A 13,243-nucleotide genomic window follows, 5' to 3' on the forward strand; every position below is an offset into this window, starting at 1 on the left:
TAACACAACCACATCGGTGCACTGTAGGTGTTTGTTTTTTGTATTTGGAAACTTAACACACGTGCACGCAACCACCACGTCAATTATTGCACTGTTGAATTCTTGTCAGATGTTTTAATTTTCTATAACAGAGCTCTGAAAGTAGTTCCTACAGCGAGCTAGGTTTATATTCGGCCGAATGTGCTTGTTGTTTCTATAGTAACAACTCATTCACAGGGGTTTGTACGGTCAGTGCACGACGTAATCTAGTCTAATAAGAAAGAGATTTTTTATGATGTGACAGATGTGTCATTTAATGAAGAAAAAAGTCTGTAGTCACTGGTGGATTTTTCTATAAGGAGATGTTTATTTAACATCTATTGAAGGAGTCTCCAGTGTCAGTGCCTTGTAACAGTTTGAGGTTTGAAAAGCTGCAACTTTAAGTTTTCTGACATTTTCCGGAGAGAAAAGAGAGACTGATCAGGGAACGACTATTTATAGCTGCTATAGCATAAGTGCCAACAGGAACTAACTTGTTTATGCAACTATAATCTGATTTTTTTAAAAGTATGACATCATACTTTCATCATACACACAGAAATTTACCTTCATCATGATGAGAAGTTGAAACTAAACTCCATTTTTTTTCCAGATCGCGCCAAAGATCAAAGCCAAGCTGATGGAGAAGGGCGCGGCCATGATCGGCTACCAGCCTCTCGGAGACAAGCCCAACTTCTTCCGCTGCATCTTCTCCAATCCGGCCACGCAGAAACAGGATGTGGACTTCCTGCTGGATGAAATCGCATGCCACGGAGCCAAGCTTTAAGCATGAACGAGTCAGAAGCTCGCTGCAAAAATTATGGACTTAGAAGTGATTAATATTACTCTTGGATGTATTATATGATTAATATAATTAAGATAATTAAGACATTTTCATCTATAGTGTGGTGAACAAGACTTAACCTAATTTGCAAGGTTTGTGTCGTTTTACATTGCTCGTGTCTGGGAATGTTAGTATATTCAGTCTGAGATAGTGTAATATAATCGGCTCTTTCATGCACTTGGAAGAAAGAAACACTAAAGTGGACAGCAAACGTTCAGATAAACAAAACCCTCAGCAAGGTCGAGCACAAAAGTTTCAGCAGTTTACAGTGTTTTATTGCTTTCCTTTTCTACAAGACATAGCTGTCAATATAGTTTTCTAAGTTTACTTTAGGCTCATTTTTACAGGAAAAAAAAAATATTTTTCCGCAAACGCATTGACTTTCAATGGACAGCGTTTGGATCTTCACGGCCAAACAACATGGCGACTTCGCAAGATATATACAGTATGCAAAAGTTTGGGCACCCCTGGTCAAAATTGCTGTTACTGTGAACAGTTAAGCAAGTTGAAGATGAAATGATCTCCAAAAGGCATGAAGTTAAAGACGACTCATTCCCTTTATATTTTAAGCAAAAACAATTTTTTATTTTCATCTTTTACATTTTCAAAATGACAAAAAAAAGGAAAAGGGCCTGAAGCAAAAGTCTGTGCACCCTGCATGGTTAGTACCTAGTAACACCCCCTTTGGCAAGTATCACAGCTTGTAAACACTTTTTGTAGCCAGCTAATAATCTTTCAGTTCTTACCTGGGGCATTTTCACACATTCGTCCTTGCAAAAGGCTTCCAGTTCTACAAGTTTCTTGGGCTGTCTTGCATGCGCTGCTCTTTTGAGATCTATCCACAGATTTTCAATGCTGTTTAGGTCAGGAGACTGTGAGGGCCAGGGCAAAACCTTCAGCTTGGGCCTCTTGAGGTATTCCATTGTAGATTTTGTGGTGTGTTTTGGATCATCGTCTTATTGTAGGACCCGTCCTCTTTTTAACTTCAACTTTTTTACAGATGGCGTGATGTTTACTTCCAGAGTTTGCTGGTATTTATTCAAATCCATGCTTCCCTCAACCAATGAAATGTGCCCTGTGCCACAACCCAACCCCAAAGCATGATTGATCCACACCCATGCTTCAGAGTCGGAGAGGTGTTCTTTTCCTGGAATTTGGCACCCTTTTTTTTTCTCCAAACATACCTTTACACATTGTGGCCAAAAGGTTCTATTTTGATTTCATCAGTCCACAGGACTTGTTTCCAAAATGCATCAGGCTTATTTAGATGTTCATTTGCAAACTTCAGACGCTGAATTTTGTGGCTCGGACGCAGGAAAGGTTTTCTTCTGATGACTCTCCCATGAAGGCCATATTTGTTCAGGTGTCGCTGCATAGTAGAACAGTGCACCACCACTCCAGGGTCTGCTAAATCTTTCTGAAGGTCTTTTGCAGTCAAACAGGGGTTTTTATTTGCCTTTCTAGCAATCCAACGAGCAGTTCTTTCAGAAAGTTTTCTTCATCTTCCAGACCTCACCTTGATCTCCACTGTTTCTGTTAACTGCCATTTCTTAATAACATTACGATCTGAGGAAGCAGCTACCTGAAAACACTTTGCTACGTTCTTGTAGCCTTCTCCTGCTTTGTGAGCGTCAATTATTTTATTATTCAGAATGCGAGGGAGTTGCTTAGAGGAGCCCACGGCTGTTGATTTTAGGGACAAGTTTGAGGAGTCAGAGAATTTATACAGCTTTGAAACCTGCATCATCTGACCTTTCCTAATGAAGAATTTGAACAAGCCACAGCTCAATAAGCTAATTAAGGCCTGGAAGCTTGGGAAAAGTTACCTGAGAACTCAAATCTATTGGGGTGCCCAAACTTTCGCATGGTGTTCCTTTTCTTTTTTCAATCTCCAATTGTACAAAACAAAAATAATACACAAATCCTGCATAAAACGCTGAAAATAAATGTGTCGTCTTTACCTTTATGCCTTTTGGTGATCAGTTCATCTTCTGTTCACTTAACTATTCACAGTAACAGACATCAGTAAGGGTGCCCAAACTTTTGCATGCCACTGTACACCCAAAAAAACCTTGTGAAAGCACTTATTTTAATTCTAACAGCTCAAACCATAATAAACCATAATAAAAGTTTTCAAGGTATAGAGTTGTTCTTGTAAGTTTTAGCTCCACCTTGAAGATACAAACGAACAACTTACAGGTTTCTCCAGAAAATCTGTATTAGCCAGAAAAGAAAAAAAAAGTAGCAGGCGGCTCTGGAATTTGTGGCAGCAAAGCTGCTGCGATATGCCAAAGATGTGCTAATGCTGGGGGGGGTGAGGTCATACCCCCCCAGAATAATTTGAAATTGACATGCCTTCTGGTGCACTCTCAGTGAATAAATTACTCACCATTTCCCTGTAAAATACTTGCTAAATATGTATGAAATTTCCCTCCGGATGTGTGTGTGCTTGGCTTTCTCCGTTCCCCTCTGTAGTACACTGCCTGGCTCTGTAACATAACTACATACGCTTCAGAGTGGTCACGTGGTCCGGCTCAGCCAATCAGAGTACGAGAATCGATCAACAAATATGGTGTCGTTTCCAGTCATGCTAGACCCGAATCGAAGACAATTTCGTGTTGAAATAATTGGATTTGCAGCGGAGATGATATAAATCACTTGAACATTGATAGCCAAGTTGTTGTTTTTTTCTGGGATCGAGTAGCCGGCGCAGACCGTCTTTGCAGGCGGAGAAAACCACTGGTCTCCGGCACTTGTGGCCGTCTCTGATTTACCGCGATGAAAACATGAACTTATTACAGCACATCAATGGCTCATTGATCGTTTTACGTGACGTTCTTTTGTTTGTTTTTATTCACTGAGAGAAGTGATCTTTTTAGACAGCGAAAATCGTGTTGCTGTGGCAGCGGGATTGTTTACAAGTATCCGTGTCAGTACTGCGTATGCGTTATCTCGCCGAATGAAATTTAAACTTCATAAAAGTAAAGTCTGTTTGTTGATTGGCGGATTTTGTTGCCTGATGAGAAATTTCTGATTAGATTTTTAGAATTAGAAGCCTTTGTTTGTCACATATACACATAGCTGATAAGAGGGAAAGAGCTGAGAGGAGGAGGGAAGCCGAGCTTTGTGTTATCATCGCGGTAAATTGTTTGCTTATATCTTCAAGATGGAGCCAAACCTTACAGAAACAACTATATACGTTGAAAACTTTTATTATGTAGCTGTTTGAGCTGTTATAATTAAAATAATTGTTTTCACAAGTTTTTTTTGGTTTACTTACCTCGCAAAGTCGCCATGTTGTTTGGCTATGACGATCCAAACGCCGTCAAAAAAGTCAATGCCTTCGCAATAAAATCGCGATAAGAGATTAAGCGCTATAACCTGCTGAAACGTTTGTGTTTGACCTTGTTGAGGGTTTTGAACGCTTGCTCTCCACTTTCGTGTTGCTAAGCGGTATCCAAGCACGTGACCTCTAGCTGCAAAGAGCTGATTAAGAATGCATGATTAATTTTAGTTGTGATGTGTGTGTGGTTTTTTTTAGTATGTATCAGACAGTTATAAGAAACTCTGTGACCTCGAAAAATCTTGTCGAGTTCTGCTTCTCACCTGTGATCAGAATTTAATTCCGAATGCTAAAATTCATGACTAGCTAACGTTAAACACTTTAAGGCATATGAGCCACTTTAAAGCAAACCTCAAATGCGAAAGCACATAAACAGGAGCTCTCGCATCGCACGTGTGTCAGTTTAAACTCTGAGAAACGGCTCAGCCTCCGTTTACCAAGAAAATATTTCACTGGTTCTGTAATAAACTAAAGCCTAGAGTTATCTACAACGTACTGTAGCTTGAAGTCAGATGGCTTTCGCATCCCTGTGAGCACTTTCATAATGTCAAGCATTCTGCATTATACGTTTCATGCACTAGCTCTTAGCAGATTAGCTAACAGCTTATATTAGTGTAAAATGACCTTGGATGTGTATGCAGGCTTTTAAATGACATTTTTGAAGTTCTGGATTCTGTTACAGGACGACGAGAACATTGCGAGCTAAATCATTTCAATGAAAAATTCTAAGCTTTGTGAGTTACACTACCGTTCAAAAGTTTGGGGTCACTTTGAAATGTCCTTATTTTTGAAAGAAAAGCACTGTTCTTTTCAATGAAGATCACTTTAAACTAATCAGAAATCCACTCTATACATTGCTAATGTGGTAAATGACTATTCTAGCTGCAAATGTCTGGTTTTTGGTGCAATATCTCCATAGGTGTATAGAGGCCCATTTCCAGCAACTCTCACTCCAGTGTTCTAATGGTACAATGTGTTTGCTCATTGCCTCAGAAGGCTAATGGATGATTAGAAAACCCTTGTACAATCATGTTAGCACAGCTGAAAACAGTTGAGCTCTTTAGAGAAGCTATAAAACTGACCTTCCTTTGAGCAGATTGAGTTTCTGGAGCATCACATTTGTGGGGTCGATTAAATGCTCAAAATGGCCAGAAAAATGTCTCGACTATATTTTCTATTCATTTTACAACTTATGGTGGGAAATAAAAGTGTGACTTTTCATGGAAAACACAAAATTGTCTGGGTGACCCCAAACTTTTGAACGGTAGTGTAATCTTTCTCATCGAGACACGCATAACTTCATTCTAAACCATGAGTGCTTCCTAATGAGCTGTAATTGTGGTTGATTAATGGATTGTGATGTTCGTAATGGTTCTTGATAGTTTATTTATTTTTATTCTGATGCTAATCGTATAATCATGAGTTCTAGTTGTATTTAATAGTAACCAGAATATTTTCATGCTTAAATAGAGTTTAAAAAAACTGTTCTTATTTTTAAGTGTATTTAAAAACAATGTTAAAAATAAAATGGCATATGTGAACATGTCTGAAGAAAATAACAGAAGGATGGGTCTGTTTCATGAAAAGCTCAGCCTCTGTCTTCATCCTTGTATCTGTTGATAGCGCAAAAGAGAAATGCGTGCGCACCACGGTTAACTGGCTTTCCAAAGACTGAGAGAAAGGAGAAGAAATGCATGTACGTTGTTCTCATGCCTGAATGTTTTTGGGAATAATTTCAAATCATTTTGCGCAGTTTCTGAGTTGTAGTTGGGGTTAGGAAGCTTCAAACTCCAAATGAAAAACCTCTTGCACTCATAACATATTATTATTGTCGTCCCAGTGCACTCACCTAGCTTTGTGCACGATGATAGCTGGGAGTGAGAATTCCCACCATCATTCCCATCAGAGGATCAGGTGTGCATCGGGATCCTGCAGAACCCGACAAAAAAGTTGCATGAACAAGAGGTTTTTACGTTCATGTTCGACACAATTAACTGTAGGAATAACTGGGATTAATCAGAATTCCTTCAGGAGGGATTTAAAAAAAAAAAAACAACAACCCTGCACACACCTTTAGCCCAGGAGGATTTACCGTACATGAATCTTAGGCCATGTACACATGTAGCCGGGTATTTTTAAAACCGAACATTTCCCCCCCATTTATAAAAATGTTTTATCCACACCACCTCGTCTTCGAAAAAAATCCCTTCCACACATAACCGAACATCTGCGTTTTCAATCACATTCATAAGCATTTCAAACCTGTAGATGGCATTATTTCCCCAAATCCTACCCCCGAATCACATCAGCAGTAGTTGGGCTTCTAAAATTAAACATGTAAATAGCACCTGCACAATAATTAACGCTTTCAAGGCACTACTCCGATCCATTACTCTTTGTCCATGCTTAATCTGGCTTCTGCAGTAAACAAAGGTCGCACGTTTGACGTCAGGGCAGATTTGTTGTCATTTTTTTGGCGCAGATTGTGACGTTCTAAAACGCAAAACTCCGGTTATCTCTGTCTACACGAAAAGGCATACACAGAGTTTTCAAAAATCTTCACTTTGCCCGGAATTTTTTTTAAATATTCGTTTTTGATGTGTTTTCATGTGGATGACAGGCCAAAACGTAGAAAAATATCTTCGATTTAGCAGATACCCGGCTACATGTGGACGGGGTCTTAATTCATGAGAATATATACAGTATTCGTAACCTTTGTGATTTGTTTGTGCTCTGACTGTTGCACATTATTTTGTATTTTAAAAAACGTACGGTATTGCATGCGTCATGTTACGGACTTTCGATTGTTGTCTACGTAAATTAATTTCGCTTGCATGACTTCATTGCTGCAAATCGGATTCTTCTTTCAGTTTGTCTTTAAAACATCTCGTCATTATTTTTTGCTAGTAAGTGTCTATTGTTGACTATGACTTCTAACAACTTTAAACTCATCTCTTGTATATTAGCGCTTGGGACACCCATTAATGAAATAAACCATTAGAACAGCGAGATGCTTAAAAAGAGTGTAATCCGACACGTGTTCCATTTAATTCAGGTGTGGCTTTGACTTGTCCTGTCATGTAAAACACACAATAGTTGGTCACGTGCTCTTTACTCTGGCTTCTATTCAAATGCATTGAAAAACATGGAACAAAGTGTTCAGAGAACAGGAAAGGATGACAAAGCCAGGCGCACAGTGGTCTATAGAAATTATACAGAAAGCGTCTGGGACTCCTAAGGGACTTTGAAATGTTTATTTATTATTAAAACCTAGCAAAAGATCAGATCTCATTTTGTCAGCAAGCACTTTTAAATGTCCTTTGGTTGTCCTTCAACGAGCTCAATTAGAAAAAATTCCAAATAAAGCAATTTTCTGGAGCCTGAGAGGTCTTAATTATCCAATGAACCCTTGAAAAATTATTTCTTCTAGCCAAAATTGTAAGTATGAATTACAAACTCCAATTTTTTGGTCATTATTTTCATCTAAATACCAAGAACCTTGTTTAAAATGTAGCTATCGTGCTACTTGGTAAACTCTTAAGTTCTTCTAGGGTTCTTTAAAGTGCATATCACGGGTAAATTCAGGAGCAAGATCAATGTAATTCTCCTATTTTATATTAAACTTTGGTCAAATATCTGTCACACTTTGCATTTTGTGCAATTTTTTTTTACCTTGCGCAATACCAGAAAAATCCAGCTGAAATCAAGCCATTTGAGGCGAATTGGTCCGCCTCTGAAAAAACTTGGCATTTGGATTTCCCGGGAAACATTGATTTTCGTGACGTCGCGTGCGGGACGCCTCCCTCTGAATCCTACGTCAGCGCTGGTTTGTTTATGAGAAAACGACCTGGTGGTTTTCTGCAAATTTCTTCAACGTTATCACGTGATTATTAAAATGGTTAACAGATGTATCGTAGGAGGGTGTAGCAACACCAATCTTGATGGGATTAGTACTCATCGTTTCCCAAAAGACCGGACAATGAGAGAGAAATGGGAGCGCTTGGTCTACACAGGCTGTGCACTGAAACCGTGCAAAGCTCGCGCAGCCTGCTGGCGCTTCCGCAGGTGACGTCATGAATCTGGCTCCAGACTCGCTTGGGATTTTTCCAGACGCGTTTTGTTATTTTATTTTTTTCTGCTGTAGACAGATGGCCTTGTGCAAAATTACCCTTCTGGATGAGTGAGTAAAGGGGCATACTTTCATAAAAAAAAACAAAATTGGTCCAGAATATGCCCTTTAAGAGTGAGTTTGATATTTTAAGGCTTGGGACAACTGAAGAACTCTTAATTATGCAGTGAACCCTTAAAGAACCTTTGAAGAACCGTTTTTTTTTTTTTGTGGAAGTGTTTAAGCGTGTGGTCCATATGAACTTTAAATTATTGGAAATTTTTGAGTTATTTACATTTTAATACTTAATAAAACCTATAATTTGTAGTTTAGCTCCGTTCTACTGGGTAATCAAAGTTCCTGACAAGGAACTACTCTGTTGTAGGGTTGACCAAAGAACCCCTGAAGAACCTTTTTTCTAAAAGTTTACTAATACCAAGATATCTAAAGATGAAATGAAAGCTTTGAGGTATTGCGATGAAAGTAATGAAGAGTTTTGGACAGCAAGAGTGAAGAACAACTGAAGAAATGTTTCATTTTCCAATGAACCCTTAAAGAACCCCTGAAGAACCCTTTCATGTAACTTGATAAGTGCATAGTACAAACTACAAATTAGTGGAAATTAGTTTTTGTATTATTTTGGTACACTCTTAGGTTCTTCAAGGATTTCGGGAATAATGAAGGTTTCTGAAAGGGAGATGCTCTGCTAAAGGTTTCAAGGCATTCACAGATTTTATCTTGATATGGCTTGGTAAAGACCTACTCATGTGTTTTATTAGCGTTTAGAGTCACTGAGTACATTTAGTATTTCATCTCATCTCATCTCATTATCTGTAGCCGCTTTATCCTTCTACAGGGTCGCAGGCAAGCTGGAGCCTATCCCAGCTGACTACGGGCGAAAGGCGGGGTACACCCTGGACAAGTCGCCAGGTCATCACAGGGCTGACACATAGACACAGACAACCATTCACACTCACATTCACACCTACGCTCAATTTAGAGTCACCAGTTAACCTAACCTGCATGTCTTTGGACTGTGGGGGAAACCGGAGCACCCGGAGGAAACCCACGTGGACACGGGGAGAACATGCAAACTCCGCACAGAAAGGCCCTTGCCGGCCACGGGGCTCGAACCCGGACCTTCTTGCTGTGAGGTGACAGCGCTAACCACTACACCACCATGCCGCCCCACATTTAGTATTTATGGTATTTTAATATTTGTAGTATTTTGATGTGTTTTGTGCTTTGGTTTTACTTTTTAATGGTGTACTTTGGGAATATTCATGGAGAAGGTCACTGAAACATCTGAATTAAAGTTTCTTTAGGAAGCATCACACATGATGCATGATATCAGGGAAGGTGTTTAATCAGACAATCGTTTCTAAAATCCTTTTGAGACGTAATAATCAAGTGCCGTATCTACTGTGGATGATCTGAGCGAGAGTGGAGGAGCGCTGTGAAAACGCACAGCTGTGGAATCTGCAGTGTTTCTTCAAAGGTCTCAGTAGACGGGTTTCCGTTGGAGTTTTGCACAAAATAGAAGAATTTCAACAAAACACAATTGCGAATGGTTTGTTCCCACTGAGTGATTTTATGCGACGAAAGGTAGGTTTTGTCCAGTCGTGATGGTTCATCCTCTCACGGTAGCGCTCTTTTTCTGAAGAAAGATCTCTTCATGTCATGTCATGTGACTTAAATGCGAAAAATGTGTTTCTGTTTCAATTTTGCAAAATATCACTTTATCAAAAATAGTCTGGAAAATGGAAACCTGGCTAACGGCTGCAAGTAGATCTTGAGTTTCAAAAATCCAAACGTAAACCAAATATTTCTTGAAACAATTTCATGTTAGCAGAAAGCACAGGATGACGTTTTCTTGATGTTCTGAAAATGTTGCTGAGTAAAACACTGATCGAACTTTGTTTATGTACAGAATAAATCACTCTGTGCTGTGCTGTTCTTGGAAAATAATCAACTCCAGGGAGAGGTCTTGAAGCAGAGCTACTGTTACCAAAGTGAAGCTGATTATTTTCCGAGAACAACACAGGGTAAAGTGTTTTATTCATCTTATACCACATGGAGCACCTGATATATCAATCCTTGTGAATGAGCAGTTACTATAGATACAATAATGTATTAGAATGAGTGCATTAGTGAAAACTGTGACTGTTAGAGCTGCAGTAATGGAAAAGTAATCAACGCATCAGAAATTCAACAGTGCTGTGATAATAGGTCATGTTACAAATATATCATACTGAATTTGCACCAAACCCTGAAACGCCTGTAGAAAGTATAAATGTATTTTAATAACTTACTCATAATGTGCTGGGGAAAGGCGGTGTGGTTCTGATTCCTGATCGCAGCCTGCTGCTACCATCTGCTGGTAAAAAGGGAGCTGTGCACGTCTGTCCTGTCCGTGAAAACTCCTCAGTTCAGCTCAGTGTCCTGGTCCGAGTTCCTCAGAGCTCAGCAAGTGGCATCAAATCAACAGCATCAGGAGAAAACACAGCAGCACTTTTTACACATTCACAAATGACTTATACTGGATGTGTCTACATGTACGAGTATTCACTTTAGATCTGTCTGTGAAGATTCTCAGTCATCCAGGTCATAGTAAACTGTGGGTGGTAAAAGAGAGCAACTGGACTTGCTTGAAGACGTTTCACCTCTCATCCAAAAGGCTTCTTCAGTTCTGTCTGACTAATAGGGAGTATCAGGTATTTATCCTCTCATGGATGAAAAGCAATCCTAAGGTGTGGTTGAGTCCTCCTGTTGGTGTGGGTCACTGGGGGCTGGGTGTGAACGGCCTAGACCAGGGGTCACCAAACTACGGCCCGCGGGCCAGATCCGGCCCGCCACCCCCCTTTGACCGGCCCCCAGCCCCTCTGCCCCCCATCACTTGAACCGGCCCTATGAGGCAATCCCCAAAAGTGGTCATGGCCTATTTTTTTAAATTGCTTTTTGGCAAATAATAACATGTCTGCATCTTGTATTTTGTTGATTTTATCAATTAAAATTGATATTTAGTTATAAAATGAACTATTCATATTTTCCGAATTTTCGCCATATGCTCGCGATCAAGCAGTGACAGGCAGCGCACGCGCAGAGAACTGTCAGTGTTCAGGACAGCAAAATGGCGAGCGGTCAGCGAAAAGCTGACAGAGAGTGCAGAGTTTTTAAAGAACAGTGGACCACCGATTATTTTTTCGTTCAGTGTAAGGACCGTGCAGTTTGTCTTGTATGTAAAGAAAGTGTGCCGGTTTTCAAAGAATATAATCTGCGTCGTCACTATGAAACCCGCCACAAAGCAGGGTTCGAATTATAAATTTGACCCTATGGGGGTCTCTATTTAAAAAAAAAAAGCAATGCATACTCTCGCTCTCCTGGACCAGCGCACTTTTGCGCACTGCAGTGCACAGCTTTCACACACAGGCGCGCGCATGCACGCACGCACGCACACACACACACACGGTGTTGCATATATATATATATATATATATATATAGTTAAACAGGCGGCACGGTGGTGTAGTGGTTAGCGCTGTCGCCTCACAGCAAGAAGGTCCTGGGTTCGAGCCCCGTGGCCGGCGAGGGCCTTTCTGTGCGGAGTTTGCATGTTCTCCCCGTGTCCGCGTGGGTTTCCTCCGGGTGCTCCGGTTTCCCCCACAGTCCAAAGACATGCAGGTTAGGTTAACTGGTGACTCTAAATTGAGCGTAGGTGTGAATGTGAGTGTGAATGGTTGTCTGTGTCTATGTGTCAGCCCTGTGATGACCTGGCGACTTGTCCAGGGTGTACCCCGCCTTTCGCCCGTAGTCAGCTGGGATAGGCTCCAGCTCGCCTGCGACCCTGTAGAAGGATAAAGCGGCTAGAGATAATGAGATGAGATGAGATATTGTTAAACAAATTTTATATATATATATATATATATATATATATATATATATATTGTTAAACAAAGGAAGATCGTTGTGAGATAGAGGACAAGTCTTCTTCGGACTTAACTTCACATTCGATTTCGCAGGCTGCAAATTTCAGTTTGCGCGCATAGTGGTGAGGTGGTGAAGTACAGTCGTACATGTTGCGGTTTAATAACACGTTCAATACAAAGTTATGGCTGCATGGTGATCGGAAATGAAATGAGTTGTATTTATATTTATATGGTGATATAGGCTATTCAAGCTTATTATGGTGATATATGACGTATTTGAGAGACTTCCACAGAAAATTAAATTTGCTTCTTTCATGGGAGCCTGAGGGAATGGGAGCTCAGCTCCCATTGGCTCCCACGTAATTCGAACTATGCCACAAAGAGTATGCTAGTTTGCGAGGGCAAACAAGAGAAGATAGGATTCGGAGGATGAAATGTGGACTGGCTGCACAACAGAATGTATTCCTTCACCAAACCCAGATCAACCAGGCTGCTGTCCGAGCTAGCTATAAGGTAGCTCACCTACTAGCTACCCAGGGAAAGCCGTTTACTGATGGGGACTTTGTTAAAGTATGCACGCTTGCTGTGGCCGAGGAGGTGTGTCCCGACAAGAAGGATGCGCTCAACGCGGTGAGTCTCTCCGCACCTGCTATGACCAGGCGAACCGAAGATTTGGGGGACAACGTGTATGTCTGAATGAGAGAGCGTCAGAATTCGAGTTTTTTGCTTTGGCCATGGATGAGAGCAATGACGTGCAGGACACAGCACAACTGCTGTGATCTATTGATCTATTGCTCATATTATTATAATTTCACTGTTTTTTTAAATGTATTTATTTTATAGGCCTATTTATTTGACCTTTATTAAGTGCTGCATACAATTATTATTAATATTATTAATAATATCAACAGGCTTACCTACAATTTATAATTTTCCACTCACCTTTGCCAGTGTCAATCACCTCAACTAGGCAGATGTTTCTTACCTTGACAGCTTTGATATTAT

At 40.3% G+C, this 13,243-nt stretch overlaps 2 protein-coding genes across 6 annotated transcripts in view; one reads left to right on the forward strand and one right to left on the reverse strand.

Annotated features, from left to right (window-relative positions):
* Window positions 1-2,828, forward strand: part of gad3 (glutamate decarboxylase 3) — a 30,043-nt gene extending 27,215 nt beyond the window's left edge. For both annotated transcript variants that reach the window (XM_060905609.1, XM_060905608.1), the window contains exon 15: window positions 632-2,828. In XM_060905609.1, the coding sequence (XP_060761592.1) occupies window positions 632-805 (174 nt within the window). In that variant the 3' untranslated portion in view covers window positions 806-2,828. The remainder of the gene's footprint in view (window positions 1-631) is intronic.
* mc4r (melanocortin 4 receptor) overlaps window positions 1-11,926 on the reverse strand; it is a 47,377-nt gene extending 35,451 nt beyond the window's left edge. For 2 of the 4 annotated variants that reach the window (XM_060905612.1, XM_060905610.1), the window contains exons 1-3: window positions 10,626-11,926; window positions 6,055-6,134; window positions 586-766 (exon numbers count right to left, since the gene is read on the reverse strand). The gene's annotated coding sequence lies outside the window, so the exon portion shown is untranslated. Of the gene's footprint in view, window positions 1-585; window positions 770-6,054; window positions 6,135-10,625 lie in introns of all 4 variants that reach the window. The other 2 variants (XR_009651288.1, XM_060905611.1) reach the window with 2 other exon arrangements.
* Window positions 11,927-13,243: the final 1,317 nt, after the last annotated feature.

This window comes from Neoarius graeffei, chromosome 23 (assembly GCF_027579695.1).
Source record: "Neoarius graeffei isolate fNeoGra1 chromosome 23, fNeoGra1.pri, whole genome shotgun sequence".
In the NCBI taxonomy this organism is placed as follows: domain Eukaryota; kingdom Metazoa; phylum Chordata; class Actinopteri; order Siluriformes; family Ariidae; genus Neoarius; species Neoarius graeffei.